Genomic DNA, 19,931 nt, shown 5'->3' on the forward strand with positions numbered 1-19,931 from the left:
AAGGTCAAAAGTCAAGTGTCTTCAACCATAGAGTCTACTGAAAATGGGATTTTTTTTCCAAAGTTTATAATTGTGAGAGATTTTAAATTTCACTTAATATAGTCATATACTATTTTTGCTTTCCTGCAAATTAATTCATTATGTATAAATAGATAATTTTGATTAGTTAATGATACTTCTTTTAGTGTTTCCGTAGTTTTCTTGCCTAAAGGAAAAACTGAGGTAGACTTAGTATATGTAGAATAGAAGCACAGAAGCACCATGGAAAAAAAAATTGTTTACTGTCAGTTCCCAACTATCCTATTCAAGAGGAGTATCTTAGATTTACATCACCAGTTGCATTACTTGAGGGAGAAAAAGAGACAGGATCCCTGTTGGGTGTCCATGTAGCTTATGCTGAGTAAATATTGACAAAGTAGTCTAAAGAGCAAACACTTTGACATTTGTAAGGTCCACTGGAAGGTCTTGTATATATTTATACAGCAAGAATGAGTACAGCATACCAATTTTCTTGAACTAGCTCCTGACATAATTCTGCATGGGTTTTCTTGTTGAGAAAGGCGCATTTAAATGGGAATGGGACATTTGTTGCACCCCTAATGAATATCCTCAAATTGCTCTGAGTTGTTTCAAAAGGTTGTGTCACCTGCTTTTAACCCTTTCCTCTAAAATACAACATTACTAATAATGATAGCTTAAAAAATATCTAATTTTAAAAATTGTTTTAACTGGGGATTTTTTTACTTTGTAGAAATTTTTGATGTTTGTTATGCTCTATATTTATTAAGGATTGAGTCTCAAGACTGTAATGAGCAAAAAATGCTTGCTTAATTTAAATTGTGAATCTGTCTGTTAAGAAATGCATTAGGGGTAGGAGAAGCATAAGACATATTAATTGACAGACAGGAACTGCTGTCTCTGAGGTTGATACAAGTAATTTATTACTTTAGAAATGAATGCCACCTCCAGAATGTGCTTCATTAATTTCAAATTTAGTTTTAATTTCAAGCTGTTGCCCCTTGAGAAGAATAAGGTGGCAAATTATGTTTGAAGAGCAGATTTTTTTCTTGCTCTGAAGAAACACTAAGTTTTAACTGTTTAATTTTACAAATAAGTGCACTTCTTTGGCTAAAGCAAAAGTATGATGAGCAGAAACTAACTTATATTTTTTTCTCTTCATAATAGCCTACGTTTCAGACGAACTAAAAGCAGCAGCACTGGTGGAGGAAGATGTGGAACCTGACGAAAATGCAGGTGATGGGGAGCCTTCAGCAAAATATGCATGTCCAGAAAAAGACTTCAGTAAGAACTGCCAAAGCTACCAAAACTCTCCAGCAGCTGAATTTTCTAGCCATGAAATGGACAGTGAGTCCCACATCAGTGAGACAAGTGACCGCATGGCAGACTTCGAGAGCAGCTCTATTAAAAACGAGGAAGAGAGCAAGGAGGTGTCGATACCACTGGAAGACTCTACGGTATCTGACAGTTTAGAACAAATGAAAGCAGTATATAATAACTTCCTCTCCAATTCCTACTGGTCCAATCTCAACTTGAACCTTCACCAGCCAATTTCGGAAAAAAACAACGGTAGCAGCAGCAGTAGCAGCAGCAGCAGCAGCAGTTGTGGAAGTGGCAGCTTTGACTGGCACCAGACTGCTATGGCCAAAACACTGCAGCAAGTTTCTCAGAGCAGAATTCTTCCTGAACCCAGTCTTTTTAGCACAGTTCAGTTGTACAGACAGAGCAGTAAGCTTTATGGCTCTATATTTACTGGAGCCAGTAAATTCCGCTGTAAAGACTGCAGTGCTGCCTATGACACTTTAGTAGAATTAACAGTGCACATGAATGAAACAGGACATTATCGAGATGACAACCATGAAACGGATAACAATAACCCCAAAAGGTGGTCGAAACCTCGTAAACGTTCTTTGCTTGAAATGGAAGGGAAAGAAGATGCCCAGAAAGTGTTAAAGTGTATGTACTGTGGTCATTCATTTGAATCTCTTCAGGATTTGAGTGTTCATATGATCAAAACAAAACACTACCAAAAAGTGCCTCTGAAGGAACCTGTTACACCTGTAGCAGCAAAAATTATCCCAGCTACTAGAAAGAAAGCATCACTGGAGCTTGATCTTCCAAGTTCTCCAGATTCCACGGGCGGGACGCCAAAAGCAACAATCTCAGATACCAACGATGCACTTCAAAAGAATTCTAACCCTTACATTACGCCAAATAATCGCTACGGTCACCAGAATGGTGCCAGCTATGCCTGGCACTTTGAGGCGAGGAAATCCCAAATTCTGAAGTGCATGGAGTGCGGAAGTTCCCATGACACTCTGCAAGAACTCACAGCTCACATGATGGTGACGGGACATTTTATTAAAGTCACTAACTCTGCCATGAAAAAAGGGAAGCCAATTATAGAAGCCCCAGCAACACCAACAATAACATCCTTAGTAGATGAGAAAGTCCAGTCTGTGCCACTAGCTGCCACCACCTTTACGTCTCCTTCCAACACACCTTCTAGTGTTTCCCCTAAATTAAATGTTGAGATTAAAAAAGAAGTAGAAAAAGAAAGAGTCATTGCCGATGACAAAATGAAAGACAAAGAGAAGTCAAGTGAAGATGAGGAGAAGTATGATATCTCCTCAAAATACCATTACTTGACTGAAAATGACCTAGAAGAAAGCCCTAAGGGGGGATTAGATATATTGAAGTCTTTAGAAAACACAGTTACATCAGCTATAAACAAAGCCCAGAATGGCACACCAAGCTGGGGTGGCTACCCCAGCATTCACGCTGCCTACCAGCTGCCTAATATGATGAAGCTGTCGTTGGGTTCATCTGGGAAGAGTACACCATTAAAACCTATGTTTGGGAACAATGAACTGGTATCACCAACTAAAAACCAGCCCTTGGTGTCTCCACCAAGCAGTCAGACCTCACCTGTGCCAAAAACAAACTTCCATGCCATGGAAGAATTGGTAAAGAAGGTCACTGAGAAGGTGGCTAAAGTGGAGGAAAAAATGAAGGAGCCTGAAGGAAAGCTTTCCCCACTGAAGCGTGCGACGCCTTCGCCGTGCAGCAGTGAAGTCAGTGAACCCCTTAAGATGGAATCCTCCAATGACGGTGGCTTTAAAAGCCAGCAGAACAGCCCAGTTCCTCAGAGAGATGGTTGCAAAGATAATCCAACTGTAGAACCTGTGGAGAATGGGAAAGAGCCTGTTAAGTCCATTGTAGGTTCTTTAAGTAGCAGCACAGCTATCATCACTGATCACCCTCCCGAACAGCCATTTGTAAACCCACTAAGTGCACTGCAGTCTGTCATGAATATTCACCTTGGGAAGGCAGCAAAGCCGTCTTTGCCCGCTTTGGATCCAATGAGCATGCTTTTTAAAATGAGCAACAGTTTGGCAGAAAAGGCTGCGGTGGCCACCCCACCTCTACAGTCCAAAAAATCAGACCACTTAGACCGTTATTTTTATCATGTCAACAATGACCAACCCATAGATTTGACGAAAGGCAAGAGTGACAAAAGCTGCTCTTTGGGTTCAGCGCTTTTGTCATCCACATCGACATCTTCTGCATCTTCTTCATCTACAGTGACAACAGCAAAGACATCTGCAGTCGTGTCATTCATGTCAAACTCGCCGCTACGCGAGAATGCCTTGTCAGATATATCTGATATGCTGAAGAACCTGACAGAAAGTCACACATCAAAATCTTCCACACCTTCCAGCATATCTGAGAAATCTGACATTGATGGTACCACAATAGAGGAACCAGAAGAGAGTACACCAGCTCAGAAAAGGAAGGGACGTCAGTCTAACTGGAACCCTCAGCACTTGCTCATATTGCAGGCCCAGTTTGCAGCCAGTTTACGGCAGACTTCAGAGGGGAAATACATCATGTCAGACTTGAGCCCTCAAGAAAGAATGCACATTTCCAGGTTTACGGGACTTTCAATGACCACAATCAGCCACTGGCTGGCCAATGTGAAATACCAGCTCCGAAGGACGGGGGGAACTAAGTTCCTTAAAAATTTGGACACTGGGCACCCAGTGTTCTTTTGTAATGACTGTGCTTCACAGATCAGAACTCCTTCAACTTATATCAGTCATCTTGAATCGCATCTGGGTTTCAGGTTAAGAGACTTGTCCAAACTGTCCAGTGAACAGATTAACAATCAGATAGCACAAGCAAAGTCACCATCTGAAAAACTGGTGACGTCCTCTCCAGAGGAAGATATCGGAACTTCTTATCAGTGCAAACTTTGTAACAGGACTTTTGCAAGCAAGCATGCTGTTAAACTTCATCTTAGTAAAACACATGGGAAGTCACCAGAGGATCATCTTCTGTATGTTTCGGAGTTAGAGAAGCAGTAGCATTTGCTTTTGATTAAAATAACTGTAATTTGCTTTGAGGAAAACTGTCAAAGACGCCTTAAAGCTACTGTTTAGTTCTTGGCACATGTTCTTATTTTAACTCCAGAGTCGCTCTGGGCTGAACTGTTTTGTATAACTGTACAGTGTTTAAATAGAGGTGCATAATCAGCTGTTGTTACTGGTAAAATATGAAGGTTAAAATGCAGTGGTAAGTGTTTGGAACTTTGTGTAAATTGGATTTAGTTGCTGTGCATCCCTCTGATGCATCAAGCTGCATGCATTAACAGACAGTTTAATTAAGCATTTATAACTAATTCTGGTGCACTTTTTCATGTGACCTAAGTGTGCTGGTATTTCTCACCCTATAATCTTTAGCCCTCTGAGTACTTTGAAGCACTTTTGCATTAATTTGGTAAAAATGTATGGATATGTTTTTTTTAAACCCTTACCAGCTTAGTTCCGATTACTAATATGAACCTCCATTTATGCAGAGGTGTCTCACACCTTGAAATTTAAAAATATAATTTTCACATTGAAACATAGATGTATATATTGTATAGATTTCAAAATCTCTTATGGAAAATGTGATTGTGGTTAATGCCATTTTCTTTTTCTTCAGCATTTTTAGCAACAATGGGGTTTGTATCTGATAAGTCCCAGGTATAAACCATACCTATGTATAGTGTATATTTCATTTTTTTAGATCTAATGGTTTTTCCTTTAACATCCAAACATTGTAAATTATGTGATAAAAGATACCACAGATAGCATTTATAAAGTATTCAGAAACATTATTCTTAAAGCAAAGTATGTTTTGCTTTGTTTTGCTATACAGTACATCTATATTAAGAGAGGTTCATGTTTAAATTATACATATTTATTAGTGTTGCTATCATTTGTTTGTTTTTTCATTTTTATTTTGTTGTTGTTTTTTTTTTTTTTTTAAACTGTCTGAAGAAACAGAAGCCACGGACTGCATTCCTGGCATGCATTCTAACTGTTTTGCACAACATGACTTTTAAAGGTATTTATTAGTAAAAAAATAAAAATAAAATAAAAAAGAGAAAATTCAAAATAAACTCAGTGCTCAAAGGGTTAAATCTATTTGAAAAACTTGTACTGTATTTCCTAAACATTGATAAAGCCTTTAAAATGTTTGTACTGTAATACTTTGCTTAAAAAGTTATGAGGCATTCTGTGATATAACCTCTTTTACTTATTTATAAGCGCTCTTGGTTGTTATTTCCTATTGTAGAATGCCTTTTTATTTCAATTGGTAACTTTCTGTTTTGTTCTGCCTAATTATTCTCCCAAGATTCCATACTGCAGCTTTATCTTTAGGCATATGAAAGGTAACCCGTGGTTACCAGCACACTAAGTGATTCTGTTCGTCTCCATTTTTGGCAGTTAATTTGCAGAAGTAACTGACAGCTGACACCATATGAGAATCTATGTATAAAATATTGGCATGTAAACAGCACAGACACTGTAATGCACTCTGTGCCCTGTTTTGTTGTTGACAATGAAGCACCATTATATGACTCTTCATATAACCTTTTTTTCTACAGCAGCATTAAAATTGTCTTTTTGCTATAATTTTGTGTTGCGTTCACAATTATGTCTGAAATGTGCTACGACTAACGAGCACATTAAAATTAAATTGTATGCTATCTGTTTATGACTGAAGCTTGAGTAGGTTTCTTCATCTGCCAGGTGCTGGCAGTCAAAAGCTGCACATAAATCACTGGAGTTTTAGTGAACTTTAGCATTTCAAGAGCAGGGTAGCACTTATTCAAAGGCTGCATTAACAGGATTTTTTTTTTCCCCCCAGAAAAGATAAACGAGCATTATAACTCCTCTTCAAACATCAGGTAAGGCTGGCTGTGAAGAGGGGGTTTATCAGCAGCACGTGTCAAAGCAAAGAGGTGCTTTGCTGTGCTGAATTCAGAGCCAGGGAGATGCTGCTGCTCACCTGCCTTCCTCCAAATGCATTGAGCAGAGTCTGCACCGGTGGGTGTTTCACAGCTTAGAGAATCCCTTTCCAGCTACTCAGCATTTTCAAACGACAGGAGTAGGAACCTGAGACCAGTGACTTGAACTTTGTGGTTTTGAGGTGAGTCCTCTTAGGGCCCGACCTGCTGCTGGACAACACTCCCAGCAGGCAGAGAGGGGCAAGGAAGATGAATAAACACATGCCAAAGAAACACAAACAAGCAGGAGCATTTATATGATAATGACAGACTTTTAGTGGTGTTGACAGGTCATCCCATCAAAACCATTGAAAATAATTTGCTCTCCAAACACCTTTATTACTATGCATGTAAATAATGTCTTTTGCCAGTCAGGTGAACTGAGATTCTGGAGATGGTTACAGGGGAACCAAAACCACCATTACAGCACCTAAGCATCATGTGTAAAAATAGTCTCTGAATGTCAAATGTGCAGAGTTTCCTTTCTTTTTTTTTTAAAAAAATCCACTGTCTTGCAGTAAGGAAGTAATGAAATCTTTGGGGTTTTTTGTCTTTCCATCTTTCTTTCTGTTTTACCATCTTCCTCTGTAATTGTAAAGGCCAGTCCCATGCCTCAAAAGTGTATTGGAGTATTCTGTTCATTCTACAGCAAACACTGCCAAGTGGACCAAGTGAACGGGATTAGGGCTTTGGGTTTTTTCCTCCTCTTTTGGCTCACAGTTGTAACTGATATTAAGGTCATTTGTGTGTCAGTGCTTATGGCCTCAGCTCAAATTCCAGCAATAAAATCACAGCATGCTGTTTTACTGGTTGACTGTACCATCCCAGGAGTCCCCCTCACTTAGCCAGGAGAGGCAGCCTGGCTGGCTGAAGCCTTTTGTGAAGCCTCCAGGGTGGCTGTCCACGTTTTTCACAAATAGATGATCTCAGTGTAAACGCAGCCAAACTTTTTACCTCTGCAGCAGAGAATTCCTCCTTTGAAAATTATAACAGCTTAAATATAGTATTTGGTTGCAAACCAGAAATTCACACATAAGGAGACTGGCAGATTATTGCATATATTGTCAATCAATGTATTTTTAAGATGCACCATTGACTTATAATAGTAATGCTAAAAACTCTGTACGCAATACTGTTATCTGGGACACGGGAGGGAGTAAAAGCAAGAGACTGCAGAGTCTTCTGCAGTGTTCCTTCTACTTGCTCTTAAAATACAGGCAAGGGGTCTGATGCAACTGCCCTAATCTGGTAAAAGTCTGTTCCTGGGCCTGACTTACCTAGTTCTGGAGGTGCAGTGAGGAGATGTACTGGGTACAAATTCAGGGAGCAGCCATATCTGTTAGCGTGCACCTTTTTAATCCATTTCTTAAAATACACCGGAAACTTTGGAAATGAATGGCTAGTCGGGATCTGCATGTCCCAGTTTTATTGAAATAAAGTTCAGCTTGCATTTCAGAACCTCCAGGACTGGCATACCAATGTGATTTCACATTATAAGAATTTAGGGAATCAATGAACTAGAATAATGTTCTTTTCATCCATACACTGATATGTATATTGGCATGGTAACTATTAGTGCTAACCAAATCACCAACCTAGATATGTTAAGATAATTTTTTTCCTATTAGACAAACATGAAGGTATGGATACAGGATTTTAAAATATGCATCTGAGTTCTGACTTTTGCTTCGCATTTGATATTTTATTTAGAATTATGCAGATCGAGTGGAAGAGAAAACAAAATGCCTCAAGAAAGAAGTTAAAAATGAAATTGTGATGGGGTGGGAAGAGCTTTAAATCACAGGTGTATAAAGGTGACCCTGGTCTAACCCCACCCAAGTAGTGGCTTGTTGCAGCATACTGTATATCTTCCAGCCATCACATTTACGCAGTATCTTAAAATAACATTTGTGATAAATGTGCAATTTAACTAATTTATGGTGCTATGATGTGCTCAGGGCTACATGCAAGATGAAAATCTTAAATGGAGCTTGAACAGCTCACTTCACAACAAGAAATCAATATGCCAGATCTTAGAGAGCTGTTCACTGGAGTCAACATTTAGCAAAAAAAAAAAAAAATAATCAGGGAATGTATCTTTAAGTTTTAGCGAGTAAGAAATCTATAATTAGCTGAAATATGACTTCTAGTGTAAGGAACTGCGTCCGAAATCAAAATATTTCTAGAATCTTCATTATATTTTATTTTTGTATTAAAATTGAAAGTATATTGTTTTAATTGTGCCGTTGCTTTTGCGGTAAACACGATGTGCAATTTTTTATCCAAACCAAGGCAGATTAGTGTTATCAATATGGAAATTATCTGTTGCATTTAAATATGGCTACATATCTTACTATATAAAGCTAAGTACAATATGACTCTGCATGTTATGACAGCAAAAAAATTTGGCTATACTTTGAGATTTAAAAAAATACTGGCATGTATTGAAGGGAAGAACCTTCTTTAATTTTGCAAGTTCTTATTTCAGCTGCAACAGAAAAAAAATGAACTGTGGTGCAAGTGGAACAGAGATGACTCGTAATAAAGCTAAATTTAATTAATAAATTTTGTATTTTAAAATACGCCTCCAGAGAGCCTTATATATTTCCTAGAAAAAGATCAAATTATTACATTCATTGCTGCCTGTTTTGTTTGGGTAACTTTTTGTTACAAAAACATGTTGGAGCTTTGCTAGGTGGTCTGTTATCCACACTGCTCCACAGAGCTGAAATACAGGGAACAGTCATAAAACTAGAATTTATCAAAATTATTTGAAGATTACCTAACTTTTAAAAAGTCACTGGACTGTCCTGTTAGCTAAGGATGAAATAGCTCTCAATACTTGTCTGGACAGTTACTGTTTTAGCAGTAGAAACACAAGTGTGTAACTCCCTTGAGTATCACTAGTAAATACATACAATTTCCAGGAAAAAAAACCCCGAGTAAATTCTCTTCTTCTGAGACTGTATGCCAAGATGTGCCTTCCAGCCCTTGCTTGACCTGCTGTAGGTAAATGAGAGAACAAGAAATAATTATCCTACAAGCATCTCGGAATATGAAAGTGGCTCTGTTGGTCGGGGTGTGGTAGCAGTGAATTTTGTTGAGTTTTCAGTAATTACCCTGTAATAATGAAAAGCTTGTATATGTTTAAGACTATAATATCACAGCAGTCATTGAAGGGTATTTGCATAAGAAGTCCATCTTTTACCAGTGAAGGAAGAAAGAATCAGGGTCATTTGCAGAAGGGAGCAGAATTATGTATTAACACATCATTTTACATGTCTGAAAGCACTGGACTAATCGGTGAGGTTACAATCTGTTTTCAGGCCTTGGTTTGGGGCAATAATTTTAACTAAATGTTCAGCATGAAAAAGATGACTGAGATTTACTAACACTGTGTACAGTAGTGGTACGTAGAATCATTTTTTTCCATGTAAAAACAATCATCCTTTATACTTAATATCCAGCTTACGTGTAAGGGTAGGGGTTTGTTTGTTTGTTTTTCGTCAGTATATTACACCATATACGTGGGACACATTAACTTCCTCAGCAGCTGTTGCTTGGTTCACTTTGCCTTATTTATAGCTTGAAATGCACTTCTGGTTAAGTGATTTTTAAGAGAATTAAAATCAGATAGATTTTTTAGGGTAGATGTATTTGTCCAGACCACTCATCAAGTTCATATATATAACCTTTATTGAAATGAAAATACACAACTGCAAATCAAACTTGTGTAGCACCGTGCCTGTCTCTTCATTGTAGGAGGGCTTAAAAAGGAAAATTAAAAATTACAACCCAAGGCAGCTATGCCAAGGAAAGGAATTTTTGAGTAATAATATAACAAGACATTTTCTGTATATCATGCTTTTAAAATTCTCAGCCTGTTTCAAGAAATAGAAAAGGGTGTTATAGAGTAAGAAATAAGAAGTTAAAAATGGTAGGGCCAGACCCGGCCCCATTCCCTGGCCCGGGGCTGGGGTGGGTGGTGGAGCTCAGAGATAACAGTGATGTCTTCCTTACCTAAGCTGAAATGATGGTGTGCCCCCCACATCACCCCCTGGGGTTTCCTGGTGTCACATTAGGGTGAAGACGTGCCTTTCTTCCCCCATACACTTAAATTTTGCAAGCAGCATAGTGGACTTTGTAACCAAATAGTGAGCTAATTTTCTGATGACTTACCTCTTGATGCCTGAGGTAAGGACTTGGGTCGCAAGGGAAATGAATTTCAAATGATTTGGCACTGTGGAAAAGCCTATATTAGACCTGTCAGCCCCATTCCACTCCCTGTGGAGAAGATAGTGTCCATCTTGTTTTTTTTTTTTTTTAATATCAAAAATATAAATGGAGAGAGGGTAACTTTTAAACTTCAGTATAAATTAACAATGAAAAATACTTCTTTATTAAGCTTCAACATATCAAATTCATTCTTGCATGGTAGGAAGCTGGGGACATGTTTATAGCCATCATAGTTGTGAGTTAGTGACCTTTCTAGCCAAGTGAAATGAAATTACTTGAAAATGGAATTCTTTTTAATTGGCACATTTGTAGGTGGCGGGGAAAGGAAGGGGATTTGCTGAAGTGTGTGTGCAATATAAAGCCTGGGAAGAACTGTAAAAAAAGCCTGGAAGCTGTGCTCAGCTGTAAACCTGTGCAGAGAGGGAGAATGAGGTAGGTGTGTCAGGAAGCGGAGTCATATTCTTGGCTTTTTTTTCCTCTAAACTGGAGGTACAGTCACTGCAGTTCCGCCTCAGTGACCATGAAACCGAGTCGGCAGAAGCTGAAGGACTCCGCTCCTGAAAGCCTCATCAGGACTTGTCATCGCTCTAATGAATATCATTTAAATTGCTTTGTATATTGGTGGAGTTTGGATGTCGATTTAATTTGTGCATGTGTTTGAGTTCTTCTGCTTGGCTAGGCTAACAGAGAGCAACAGCCTAATGAAAAGTGAGTTGGTGACAGCGTGATGAGCCCCAACCCAATCAAATGTGTTTGAAGGGCTGTTTTGACAGGGATCTTAAAAGTAGATCTAGAAAAGAGGAGTAGTGCTTCAGTTCAGTACAATTGTTTCAGGCTAAGATTACTGGGTTTTGTACCTCTGAACAGCTGAACGTTTTCTGTGTGCACTCTGGCTTGCACTAAAACATGAATTCATCATGTTTAGAGGAGTTCAGAAGAGTGGGCTCCCCAGTTAAATGCCTCTGGAAATTACTGGCGTTAAGAAAAACACTTTAAAATAAAGTCATTATCGGGGTGCACTGGTGATTGGGAAGCACAGCTTAACTCTGTCTCTAATGCTGTGTTGCAGAGGGCAGATCAGAAGAGCAGCAGCAGATTAACACTGGAGGGCAGGGACTGGCCAGTCAGGGCCAGCCATGGACTTCTCTGCATTAATTCCCATTTACTGTGCCGGGAAGTTGAGCATGCAATGTCAGGGAGCTGCAGAGAAGGGCAGAGCAGATGGAGAAATTCTGCAAAATGTATTTCATTGCTCCCTGGGTGCTGGGGACAAGAAAAGCTGACCCACAGTGGTTCATACTGGCTGTGGGTAGGGAGGTGGGTGTAACTGAGAAAGTCCTCTCCTGCAGGCCGTGGGTATGAAGGGGGTCCCCAGAGGACACAGCCCAGCTGAGACAAGCAGGGCTTGCCCTCTGCATGGCAGGGAAACCAAATCCTCAAGGTGGCTGGGATGCTGCCCTCACCACTTACCTGAGTTATCATACTAGCAGCATAGACACAGCCTCACAGGGGTATTACTAAAAGTAGGTAAAATAGCCACATCAATCCTATAAATTATACTAATTCTTCCAATCTCCAACAAAATGTTCACTTTTTGCCTCTTACACATGCATTTTGAAGGGGAAGGAAAAAATAGGGTCTTGGTTTTTATTTGCCACCATGAAGATAAATCAATTTCCAAACCAGAGCTGCTGTCAAAAGGGGAAATAGGGACTGGCATTTCTCCATCCTCTCTGAAGGCTACAGAGCACTCTGACATAGCAGCTTGCACTTCACAGTGCTTCAAAATGGACCCCGGGATCCTAAGCGATAACAAACCCCCCAAAAATGCAATTTTAAAATTTCATGTGAAAACTCAACAACAGCAAAAGAGCACAGGAAGAAAACTGGGTTACAAGAAAAATCTACAGTCCAGATACTCTTATCTAAGAGATGATTAATACATCAGATAAATTGTTCAGCAGCGGTTCATGCAAACAGACCCTCTATAATTCTGCCAAAGTCAGTGAGATCAATGTGCTCTGCTGAGTGATTGTGGCACTGACCACTCAAAAGAAAGCACCTAAGGGCAGCTGTAACTTATGCTGATTTCATACCCCTCATGATTTCAAAATATATGAGATTCTCCAGCTCTCTCTGAACTGAATCCATGTATAACCCTCAGGAGATGCTTGCTCCTGTTTTGGGAGTGAACATGACCCTTTCCTTCTTTGTTGGCCCAGATTCTGTAAATGCCATATGCTTCTTTTTTATGTGATAAATGTTTTAATACAACCATCACCCCCAGACAGACTAGTTACCATCAATAATTTGAATGACAGGGCTTTGGTATGCCTTTTAATTTCAACATAAGATTTGGGCAGTGTACAAGAACACGCAAAACCCCAAAAGAAAGTAAGGAATTATGTGATAGAAAATGTATGTAAGTCTCCAGCAAGAAACTATCAGACTAAAAAAAACCCACAAATTCAAAGCATGTGTTTGAGTATTTAATGTTAAAAATATAAATTAGGTATTGAAGAAGCACAAAGCACCCACTTGTACTTCCTTAATAGGGCTTTTATTAAAGGCTCTAGAAGAGATTCCAAGGAGGGAGAGATCAAAACAGCGGTCTCATCAGCTACGGTATATTAGCAGCTTCTCAGGAAGCACTGAACAGCAGGCAAAACCACACCAACCCACAGGTGCAGGCACATTAGACTGTAAACAGTTCTGATCCCATAGAAACACTCTCAGCACATGTAATACTCCCTCTTAGCCTGGTTCCTGCACTCTGAAAGCTGCTTTAACCCCTCTCCTGCTGGACGCAGCTGGAGCCTGGCACACTCCTCTCTGCTCTGCTGTCACTTTGTCCTCCTGCCCTCCTCCCAAAGCCCTGCCATGGGCCTCTTGCTGTGTTTTCTTGCAGACCCGCTCAGATCTCCCCCCAAAGAGGCTGTTTCACGGAGGATGACAAATGCCACAAAGCCATCAGAGACACCCAGTGCCAGACCACTGAGTTTGCTGCCCTGCTCCACAGGGCTGTCCCCTGGACAGGAATGCTCTGCTGGGCACCCAGGCTGCCCTGCAAATGGCAGGGGAGGTCTGGTGGCCAAGCGGGCGTTTTTTGAAGCTGGTCAAACACGCAGCAACATAACCAAGGACCTCAAAATGAAATGCTCTGGAGAGCAGCTGAAGCATCTGTGCTACCACTCTTGGCTAACAGAGCCCAGATAGGTGCTGCCTGCCATCTGCTCAGCCTCCCAGCTGCAAGCCCTCTCCTGGAGCTGGAGACCACAGCATTCCAGCAGCCAGAGCATCCCAACATCTGCAGCCCAGCAGCCAGTGCTCTCCCTTCCACACACGCTGTGCCCTGTCCTAGAGGGGGCTTTCCAGTGGGCTGAGCTGCTCCCCGGCTCTCAGCATGCTTTCTTTGTGAAAGCACCCCGGGTAGTGGGTGGCCCCCAGCAGAACTTGGACCAGACCCCACAAGCCCTTCTGCCTGCTGGGGAGCTCCAGAGCTCAGCTCACCAGGTCACCTGCAGGTGATCAGCAGCCAGGGAGCTTGGCACTCCCCAGCTGGCAGAAATTTAGGTGCTTATTGAGTTAAATAGCAGCTGATGGGTGGTTGAGTGAGTGTTATTGATTCCTGTGTGGTGGGTGGATAATGTACTTAATGTCACTGGCCTCTGGGTTTCCCTGATGGTTGCTCTTGTGCTGTTTGTTGGTCTTTACAGTCTTCGGGGAAGAAGGTAAGTCCTGTGAATTTTTATCTGTGAGGAGTTTTACAGAGTGGCTAAAGAAGTCTTACATTTATTTTAATGTTCAGCCTGAAGTAAAGGCTATTCTCTCTCTGTTAACTATAGGCTATTTTACTCACTCTCTGTAACTTTGGCTAGCATCTATTTAACAGTGCTTTGCTTTTCCCTCACAGTTTTCTTTTGGTCTGTTCTGTTTTCTTGAAATTGCTTTGCTTTTTTGAGATGTGGAGAGAAAAAAAAGTGAGTTTTTAATAGAATAGACTTTTAAAATGGCTCAACTGTGCTTTCTTGTATTTTAAAGTTATACAATAAGACTGTCTATACAACAGCTCAGAAAAGAAGAAGCTTTTTTATTGTTTGTTGTTGCTTTGTTGCTGTTAAGGCAAAGTAGTCGGTTGATGTGGCAAGCAGGTGGCATGACACTAAGTATACATGACAGTATATATGTAATACCATTTTCTTTAAAGAAGCTTGTATGCTATTTCTCATTGTTGAGCTAAAGGTCAGGGTGTCAGGTGACTTCTGCAGCAAGAAACAATTCTCCAAGCTGCAAAACTTCTGCTGAAGTTGGTGACATTAAGAAAGATGGAGGCAAATTGGAGAGAATCCAGAGGAGATCAACAAGAATGATTAGAGGTTTTGCTAACATGACCTGTGAGGAAAAGTTAAAAGTATTGGGTTTGTTTAGTCTAGAAACAAGAAGTCTGAGTAGGGACAAGATAATAGTCTATGCTTTAAAGAAAGTTGTTATAAAATGGGTGCTGATCAAATGTTTTACATGTCTACAAAGGGTAGGAGAAGAGTTAATCAGTTCAACCTGCAGGAAAGGGCGCAGAGATTGGATTATCGAGGGGAACACAACTCTGACTTCAAGTTAAGCACAGAGCAGCTTGCAGAGGAGGAGTGCAGGCACCTTGTGACAAGGTGACGTGGGTGTTCTTGGCCTACTTGTGCTGTGGAATAACCAGAAGTTGAACTTTGAGGGCTCCTGTAACCTACAATCCTTTTTGAACACCTCAGGTGCAAGGCTGTTGCAGAGAGTACAGGTTTTTTTTTTTTCTCTACAAACTTGTGGCCAATTTCCAGCTGTACACTGGTAATGACTATTTTAACTTTAACTATTTGGGTGGAGTTTTTCTGTCATCCTTTCAGTTTATCAGGCTTTTCTTATGCCTTATAGGAAATAAAACTAGCTTTCTCTCTTCTAGCAGAGGGAGGGACCTACATGGCTTAGCATCATTGTTGCCTTTGCTAACCAGCTCTGACAGGCGGTGAATGGCCTTGCATTTTGCCATTTTACACTGTGACTGCCTTCTGTGCTCAGGTGAGGTTGCATTCCTTGTAACACTGGTAGGTAGAGTTACTTTAGACACAGCTTCATTTTTTTTGCTGGCAGAGGCATTAAGTTTTCAACATCAATCATATGACTAAGTCGCAACTGGAAAAAGGGACCCTTCACTCTTTTGCACTAACACTACAAACCTTTTCAGTGTTTCAGTGCAGACTTCAGGTTTCTCAAAATGAGCTCCCTCATTTACACTCGTAATACACACAGACAGCACCATTTAACCCTATAATATGTACCACAACATATCCTGCAGTACAGCTGGAGTCCTAGTTACTCCTCAGGGAAGCCTATTATAGCAGCACAGTCCCATGTATCAGTAATAAAGTGTTTCAGAGACTCATAGGAATGTTAATAAGTTTGAGATAAATACAGCATGTTAACGTTTGGGCCCTGTTACTAAATTTTACTTTAATTTAGTCCTCACTGCTCTATTTTCATCCATGGCTCACAGTTTTATAGGGCTTTTCCAAGCACAGACATAGAGAGCGGGATTTAAGTGTCAAAACAGATGCTTAAGGCTGCCTGAGATGTCCTGAGGTCTGCAGAATATCTGCTGGGAGTGGACATGTGTGACACAAAACCTGTGGGAGGTCCCTGCCCTGTCCAGGAGCAGCTGAAGGCCAGGTGAGACTCTACCAGCTCTGGTGCAGCTCAGCCACCGGCAGGGCACCCAATGCCTTTGCACTCAGGGTGCCTCTGACACTGTGAATTTTTGCCTTACTCCTTAGTGGACAATATATTTCAGTTGTTTCACTTGACTTCAGGCTCGTTCTGTAAGGAAATACCTCCATCTGCTTCTCATACAATTTTTAGAACGTTTAGGATGTTCTGTTTTTAACAAGCCTTGGCCAGAGAACTTAAGAATAGTTTGTGGTGTGACTGAAAATTAGGACTGTCTTAGTCTTTTGTGGGGATTTTTTTTTAATGTGTTAGGGTTAGGTTTTTTTATATATCCTTAAATATTCCATCTCTCTTCCTTGTCTCCTCTCCCTTCAGTAAAAGGCCTGCATATATACCCTCTGCAGAGTCCCAGAGTGGAGAGATTAGACTTGAGTATGTGTTCAACAGCAACAAGTAGTTACATACAGTCACCTTTTCATCACAGGTGAAGCCAGCAGCCAAAAGACCATATAGGTGCCCTGTGAGGAAGTGAAAGGCTAAGGAATGGGGAAGAGAAAGATTTCCTTAAAGTAAGTCCAGGCCATAGAGAAGGCTGTAGGTCTGTAAAAGCTCTGGCAGGGGAGGAACAGGGTTAATTGCCAGAAACCATAGCTTGTAACACAGCTAACAGTGGACCAGTAAAAAGAAACAGCTGAAATAATTATATTTTAATTTTTTTTTTAGCTGAAGATTTAAAATTACAGCTAAAGGCCAAAACTCATTATTTGAGTCACTAAATGTCATTCCAGGATGGGTTATTGCTCAGGGAGTGATGCCACTATATACCATCTTTGACTCCATGTACTGTAACTGTGAGTCTTGTGCTGTGCCTACATCTGAAAACTGATGGCTTTGCCAGATATAATGTCCTTTGAAAGCATAGGATGGAAGGGCAAAAAAAAGCAAATACGTTTATTTTGGTGTTTTTCAATGAGAAATGAAATGAGAGGCTGCCTTCATGCAAGTTATTGTTCCTAAGCTTCTGCCCAGGCTCTCCTATGGTGTGAATGGGTCTTGTCCTGGGGCAGAGCCTGAGCCTTACAGGTTTCCTTCAGCTGCAGATGTTTCTCTTGGGGTCCTTCCTATTTTGCTTTCCTCCTTATCCACCTATGTGTATGTTAACCTGTACCTTTATACTGATCCATATCACTAGTGATATGTTTTATAAAAACACAAGCAGTTAATTTCTTCTAAAGAGATACAGTGTTCTATCATTAAAAATAACACAAACTAGTAGAGGTTACAGGAAATTAAATTTATTTGGTTCCATTCTCCTGGGTGTATTGCATATCATGACCCTCCTGCCATTAGCAAACCTACTGTTAAATCCATCAAAATTGATCTATGTTTAGCTATTCATTTTATGTATATTAATTTGAACAGAACATTTATTTGGCTTAAATTTTATTTTCAGTGGTGGAATGTATGTTCCAAATGCAAGCACAGACGATTTGCTAGGATTTAGTTAGGAGGAATGTGGAATGTTAGTTTACAAAGATAATAACTTAGCTATTAAAGCCAACAACCCCTTTTAAAGCAAACATACCATTAAAATATAGGAACAGTTTATAGTGTAAATAAAATTGAGGATATGGATTATTTAAAGATAAAAATTTTAGGGGTAGCTATGAGAAAGTTGAATAAAACGTATTTAATTGCACCACTCTTTTTTCTAAAGTGAACTTCAAAAATGCAAATAAAGGTTGATAGTTTATGGGCAGGGGGAGACAGCTACACAGACAGTGATGTTAGAAATCCATTTTACTTATGGAGATGTATAATAGTGATTTGACTTTTATTTTCTAATCTGAATCAGATTTCAGGGGGGAAAAAAATTGTGCCTAAACTTCTAAGTGGCAGAATTTATCTTGCTTGTGAATCCATACAGTGGAAAGGGAAGCAAGACGTTTGCTTCTAGATCATTCTCCTTGTCTGAATGACAGATACAATAATTCCCTCTATTAGCCAGATCCATTGTCTTTATTTTGCACAGAAGTACTGTATTGCTGAGGTAGACTTCCACTGCTATGCATATTTTAAGGGTTATTTGGCAACACAAGTAAAGCTAAAAGTAGCCTCTTAATCTAATTAATTGACATTTCTGAATCTTGCTTTCACAACAACACATGGTTTCATGTTCTGGGTTTTAGCACTTGTCAAGCTTTTTTGGAGAATGTTTTGGTCAGAATGACAAGATAATTTGTGACTGAGGCTCCAAGCTAGAGAAGTGTTTAAGGCTATAATGATTTATTATCATCACAGAATAACAAAATTTACAAAGCGTTTCATCAGAATTTTTGAAATAAGTTTGCCACCGTGGTAGAAGCATGCAGGGAGGGGGGGAGGGGGGAGGTGTCTTCCTACCCAAATGCCAGTGTGACTTATTTGTAATAATTACAATGCTAAATTTATTTTGGAGCTTTTCTTGACAGATTTGCATGGTTAGAAAGAGCAGAGGTGAGAGAACTGTAACAACTAAGAAGGTAAAACTCTGTCCTTGTTTAAACAAACACTCTGTGACCAAAATAAAAATATGTGCTTCATGCAATAAATAATATATACATGGTCATATTAAACTATCAATGTTTTTCACTTTGGCAGCAGAGACTAGAAATAGTCACACCGTAAAAAGTTTAAAATAGCCAATGTCTCTGCTTTTGATGTTCAGAAATGCACACAAAACTACTTTCTTAAAGGACAAAATAGGTGATGTTACTGAGTGACAGTGCATTAATGGGGCTGGCATTTGTGGACTTTCAGGCAATTGCTATAAAAAGAAATAATGTAACCACACTAATTTTGACTTCATCTTGATTCTCTGCTAAGTCAGCTAAGGATGCCAGACTTTGAGACAAAATGTCTGACTCTGAATGTGAGGCATTTCCACTTATTCTCTGTGTTTCTATAACTTATTATGTAATTAAATACCTTGAAACCCTAGGCATTGGTTAGTTTAGACAAAGTTGTGACAGTTATTTGACTTCAGAGGCCGGGAATAGAAGCCACTTCTGCAATGCCCTAAAGTGATTTTGAGGCTGTTTTGTTTGACTATCAAACACATACCTTTCCAGAGCAAGCTTTTTTAAAGATGCAGTCATAGCTCGCTGAGGGATGAGGTGAGGAGTTAACACGTTTGGCAGTAAAGTGTGTGAGACATTGTTTAGTAATAACAACGACAATATCACACAGCGTCAGTGAGCCCTTTGTCTCAAAGGATCACCAAGTTGTTTCTTGTAGAAATTAGCTCTAATTATTGTATGTATTTATAAGGCACTAGCACTGCAGTATCTGTGTGCCCTTTCCAACAGCTAGTACACGGTGAACTAATGGCAGGCAACTTCTAAGCTGGCACAGGGAGTGACCCCTTGGGTTTCAGGGATTCTTTTTTTTTTCTTTTTTTTCCCCCCTCCTCCCTTTTCAGAGAACTAGTCAGGCACTTGCATTTAGTGAGTTGGAATGTAAAAAGATGTGTCTCACATCTCCTACAAGAGCTTGCCAGATTCAGGCTCTGATGGATTTCTGGCAAGAGTCAGTTCCGGAGCTGAGGACCCACCACAGAGAATATCTATTTATTTAAGCTATTTATAGCATT

The 19,931-nt window shown here is 39.9% G+C and overlaps 1 protein-coding gene across 3 annotated transcripts in view; it reads left to right on the plus strand.

Annotated features, from left to right (window-relative positions):
- Positions 1-8,310, plus strand: part of TSHZ3 (teashirt zinc finger homeobox 3) — a 66,450-nt gene extending 58,140 nt beyond the window's left edge. For all 3 annotated transcript variants that reach the window (XM_017828826.1, XM_017828828.1, XM_017828827.1), the window contains exon 2: positions 1,186-8,310. In XM_017828826.1, coding sequence (XP_017684315.1) covers positions 1,186-4,385 — 3,200 coding nt within the window. In that variant the 3' untranslated portion in view covers positions 4,386-8,310. The remainder of the gene's footprint in view (positions 1-1,185) is intronic.
- Positions 8,311-19,931: the final 11,621 nt, after the last annotated feature.

This window comes from Lepidothrix coronata, unplaced genomic scaffold (assembly GCF_001604755.1).
Source record: "Lepidothrix coronata isolate B3197 unplaced genomic scaffold, Lepidothrix_coronata-1.0 Scaffold153, whole genome shotgun sequence".
NCBI lineage: Eukaryota > Metazoa > Chordata > Aves > Passeriformes > Pipridae > Lepidothrix > Lepidothrix coronata.